A 4,826-nucleotide genomic window follows, 5' to 3' on the forward strand; every position below is an offset into this window, starting at 1 on the left:
CCCAGTTGGGCGGATGCGGGAGGGAGGCGATCTAGCTGGGGAGGCCCGTGGGTCAGGGCGGCTCCCTGGATTCAGGGCCCAGCACTCGCGGCCAGCGCCGGGGCACCGCACTGCCCAAGCCCCGCGACAGCCAGACAGACCTGCAGCTTCAGCTCCGGCCGCGCTGCAGGGGCTGCGGGGAGTCGCGTGGCCGCCAAGCCTATACGTCCTTGCCTCAGAGCTGGGCCCGCGCCTGTCTTCAGGGAAACCGCCTGAGCGGCCCCTCTAGGTGACGTCACATGGTGACGCAATCAGCGGGCGCTCGCCACACGGCCCGACGCTGCGTGTGCTGCGGAGACTTTCTGCGAGGAGGTCCTGTGTCCCTTAACCCCGCCACCGCCACCGGGGGCCGGAGCCCTCAGCCCCGCGCACGTGGTCGTCTGCAACCCGCACCCAGAGGCAGGGGTGGGGGCCGGGGATTCCCAAGGCGTTCGAAACCGCAGGGCCCAGGGTTCCAGGGTCTCAGTGTTGCCATGTGACTGCGGGGGCTGGGTGTTATGCCACTAGCTTCAGGTGCCAGTTTTGCTAAACCAACCTGATACTATCTTAAGCACCTTAAACTCTTAACCGCAAGGACAGCTTTCCTCTTTGCCCTGGCGGGACTCACGGTTCTGCTGCATAGGCTCCTTTCCAAGGGCAGTTTCTAGTTCTTGGCCACGTGGGGTGTTGCTGACTTTTCATTCTAGGTTTGCACGTGGCCATCCTGAATTCTGTGAGGATGGGGACTCTGTTCTACAGCAAGCCTGTGAGCGAATGAATATGATCCCCATTTTACATCTACTCTCAGACTGTAGTAACATTTCCCCAAGTGGGACTGGATCCATTCCCACGCTCCACTACACTAAGTAAGAGTGAGGATCCGAGCTCACCTTTCTTTCACATGAGGAGCCACTAGGCTCCTTCAGTACCACACACCATGCTCCTTCAGTACCACACACCATGCTTCTTCATACCACACACCATGCTTCTTCATACCACACACCATGCTTCTTAAGTACCACACACAATGAGTCCACAGGCCCAACAACACATGCTGTTTGTGTACTTTTTTTCTTCAAGTATAATTTAAAATGACAAGCGCCCACCTCAGTTTTCACATTGAACACATCCCCATGTCACATCACTCACATTAAGATTCAGAACATGACCAGCTTCCCCTCAACACGTTCGTGAGATGCACCTGTATCGCTGTGTGTAGTTGTAGTTTGTGATGGACTAAGACTCATTCCTTGTGCTGTTGCTGGACAGTGGGTAGTTTCCAGGTTAGGGTTACTACAACCTAGTGCTACTGTTTACATATGTACATAGTGGGAACACATGTGCTCAATGCTGGGCCACAGGGCATGTTGTATATTCAGGTTTAGTAGATACTGTCTGTTCTCCAAAACTTGTCCTGATTTATTCTCTACCAGCAGGGTATGGGTTTTTGTTCATGTCCTGGTCAACAGTTGGTACCTTCTGCTTTTTGTAGCTCATGTCATTACTTTAATTTCTCCATTATGGCTCATAATACGTAAGTTCACTTGAATAGCAGGACATAAGTATTTCCATTAAAAATGCTTGTAATCAATGATAATGTGGTAAATGCTATATTTTAAATGGATTACTGTCACTACTTCTAAGTGATCTTGTAAGAGGTAAGCAAAAAAAAAAAATGACAACCCATTTATGAAATCCTTATTTATTTTAAATGTCCTGTATCTGATTTATAGGGATGTGCTTATTTTTTAATATATATTTTTTTATTGATTTCAGAGAGAGAGGGAGAGGGGGGAGAGAGATAGAAACATCAATGATGACAGAGAATCATTGATCGGCTGCCTCCTGCATGCGCCACACTGGGGATTGAGCTGGCAGCCGGGCACATGCCCTGACTGGGAATCGAACCGTGACCTCCAGGTTCATAGGTTGACGTTCAACCACTGAACCATGCCAACTGGGCAAGGGATGTGCTTATTTTAAATGGAAATGAATATAGTTTAACTCTATGTTGAAGAAAAAAATACCCCCCCACATAAATGTGTAACTATGAACAGTGATGAAAAAAAGTATATTACACTTGTTCACCTCAGGTAGAAAAATGACTTCAATTATACATATTTTTGTTCCATATTCAGAGTTACAAGCATTTATTCCTGTGAGTCCTGGAACAGCATCATCATTGAAATTGCAAGTAAGGGGTGGAGGGTTGCTGAAATATGTATTTCCGTGAGTGAACAGTTTGTTATTTCCAAGGTACATGAATGGCATCATAACCTTTCTCTCAACCTTTTCATTGCCAATTTTTGCTACCATGGAAAAAGTCACATCTCCACGTGAGACGATGTTTTTAGGGAAAAACCAACACACATTTATGTAGGGCCAGGGGTAGGTGGCTAGAGGAGAAATGGTGACAGAGCTGGGGACACAGAGCCACAGCGTGAAGAGGCAGTAAGCAGAAAATGAGAACGATTAGGAGTGGCATGGGTGGTTGAAACTACATAAGCACCTAGATAGGACAATGGGGGGTGAGCAGCACATGCCCAGAGGGGCAGGGATGACAGAACATTGAGGTGAGACAGGAGAGGGAGATGAGTGTGTCAGGGGGTTCCACGTAAGTAATGGGAAACGCCAACAGTCAGGGGGCACCATGTGCCTTAAGAAACTTGCCTTGTGTCCAAGAGCCTCAGCTCCGGAGCCTCTTGGTAACTTGGAATGAACAATGGTGACTAGGATATTTCAGCAAACTGCAGCCCAGATGGGACAGGGCTCTCAGCACCTGCATGCCAGTCCTGGAGTACTGCATTCGCAGACTGAACCTAAGGTTGGAACTAACAAAGCATAATGGCTCCAGGGAAATGGATAAAATAAAGCTTTCTGTGGAAACAACTTTTCTGAATTTCCCTGTGTTAACATGGGGCTGCTATTAAATTGGCTAAGACAAAAAATTAATCTTTACAGGAACAAGCAAGAGCAGTGTTCTAGAAAACACCTCTTGCAAATCCACAATAAGCAGGGACTTGGTCCTTCACTCTTGATTTTTACATATGGTCTGGATTTATCACTAAGCTGTATTCAAGAGGGTTTCTCCTTCACATGCACATTCCATATGCTCCTGAAAGTGCAAATGTCTTACATACATCACTCTTACCTCAGTTATTTCTACACAGCCTTTTCCTTTCCTGATCAGGTTCAGTAAAAAAACAAAAAAAACACAACAAAACTGACCAAAAGGACTCATAACCATACCCAGGCCAACTCTGCTTTGCAGTTGTGCCACGGAACTAGCATGGATTCCTTAAGAAACAAGGTACCTGCTTAAAAATGCTAATATATCAGTTTAGAGCATGCAGATCTCTTGATGCAGTGAAATGCATGGCAGGCAAGATACCCCTTGTCCTTTTAATAAAAGTTTTAAAGATGTTTAAAATTTTATTTTAAAAATAAAATTGATTCATGAAGTGTAAGGACAAATGATTTCCATCCATCTTCGACAAGCTGTTGGGAACAGGAAGAGAAAAAAAAAGAGAGAAATAATCATTAACTTCAAATTATCCTGAAGTTAAACTATGAACTACAAGCTCTGGTGTTACAGGTAAGAAAACGGACCCTCTGAGCGCCTGCACAGTTCCGATGAAAAAGCCAGGACTGGGTGCAAGGCTCCTGACTTCAGGCCCTCTCCCTTTCCATTCTGCCAGGCTGCCAATAACCCAGGGACCCCGACGGGAGAAAGGACTGCGAAAATACGAACGCAAGGACTATGGTGCTAACAAGGACATTGCTGCAAAGACTGATGAAAGGGTGGCAGGGACATCTCGGTCCACTCTTTTCCTTTCGCTTTTCCCAGTATTTACATTTAAATCTGAATGCAGCGACATTGCACGTGGTAAGGAATTCCCAGTAAACTCACGCAATGAACTAAGACACCAGAGCAAGTTACTGGGGAAAACAAAGCTCCCTCCTCTTTTGGGTGTCCGTGGGAGCAGGCCACCTCCCGTGAGCTGCCCCAGACACCCGCCCCACTCCCAAGTCTCCCTTGGACTTAGAGCCACTGTAAGCACTGCTCACCGGCACTGCGGGGGAGCCTGGCTCGGCGGGCGGGAAGGGAGGGCGCCTGGCTCAGGCTGGAGGGCCCGCGCGGGCAAGGCGAGGTGGGAGCGCAGCGAAGTGGGCGCGCGGGAGCGGCGGGGCCCACGGCCGCGCTCAGGCCAGGTCCAGTTTCTTCTGCATCACCGCCAGCTGGTCCTGCAGCCTCCGCTTCCTCCAGTCCAGGTAGCGCCTCCGCAGCCGGTTCGCCTGCCAGCCCACGAGCACCCCGGAGGCGAAGGCCAACAGCACGGACAGCTGCAGCTTCCTCTCGGACACGTCCGCCATCGCGGCCGCCGGCGCGCGGAAGGGCCTACGGCGCGGGGCGGGGCCCAAGGCGCGCGTTCCTGGGGGCGGAGGAGGCGAGCCCGGCGCCACCTGCTGCGCGGTGACGGCCCTGCAGCGCCTGCGCCGGGAGGGAGCGTGGACCGAATCTTTTACTTGCTGGGACCTCCTGTGATCACTTTATGTTACACAAAACTCCTTACCAGACTGCAGACTCTCCTGGGGCTGGATGAAGGAAGCAGGCATGCTGGAGACGCTCAAATAGCAAAGCACCGATGAGCACTCAGGGAACGGCGGCAGCCCCAGCCAAAAGCTGGAGCCTCTGTCCTACAACCCACTGCCTACAACGAGAGTAAGCTGGGAAGCAGATTCTTCCCCAGCCCAGCCTCCAGGTGCGAAGTCCAGCCTGGATTCTTCCCAGTAGCCTTGTGAGACCC

The 4,826-nt window shown here is 50.1% G+C and overlaps 1 protein-coding gene across 1 annotated transcript; it reads right to left on the bottom strand.

Annotated features, from left to right (window-relative positions):
• Window positions 1-3,430: 3,430 nt before the first annotated feature.
• LOC307112079 (mitoregulin) lies at window positions 3,431-4,429 on the bottom strand. Its single transcript, XM_079792453.1, has 2 exons — window positions 4,087-4,429; window positions 3,431-3,516 (listed from the first exon to the last, which is right to left on the bottom strand). The coding sequence occupies exon 1, from the start codon at window positions 4,390-4,392 to the stop codon at window positions 4,222-4,224; it is 171 nt and encodes a 56-aa protein (XP_079648579.1). The 5' UTR covers window positions 4,393-4,429; the 3' UTR covers window positions 3,431-3,516; window positions 4,087-4,221.
• Between the last annotated feature and the right edge of the window lie 397 nt (window positions 4,430-4,826).

This window comes from Cnephaeus nilssonii (assembly GCF_951640355.1).
Source record: "Cnephaeus nilssonii genome assembly, chromosome: 15".
NCBI lineage: Eukaryota > Metazoa > Chordata > Mammalia > Chiroptera > Vespertilionidae > Cnephaeus > Cnephaeus nilssonii.

Coding starts and splice junctions, on each gene's coding strand:
- LOC307112079 (XM_079792453.1), bottom strand. CDS start 4,392: ATGGCGGACGTGTCCGAGAGGAAGCTGCAGCTGTCCGTGCTGTTGGCC.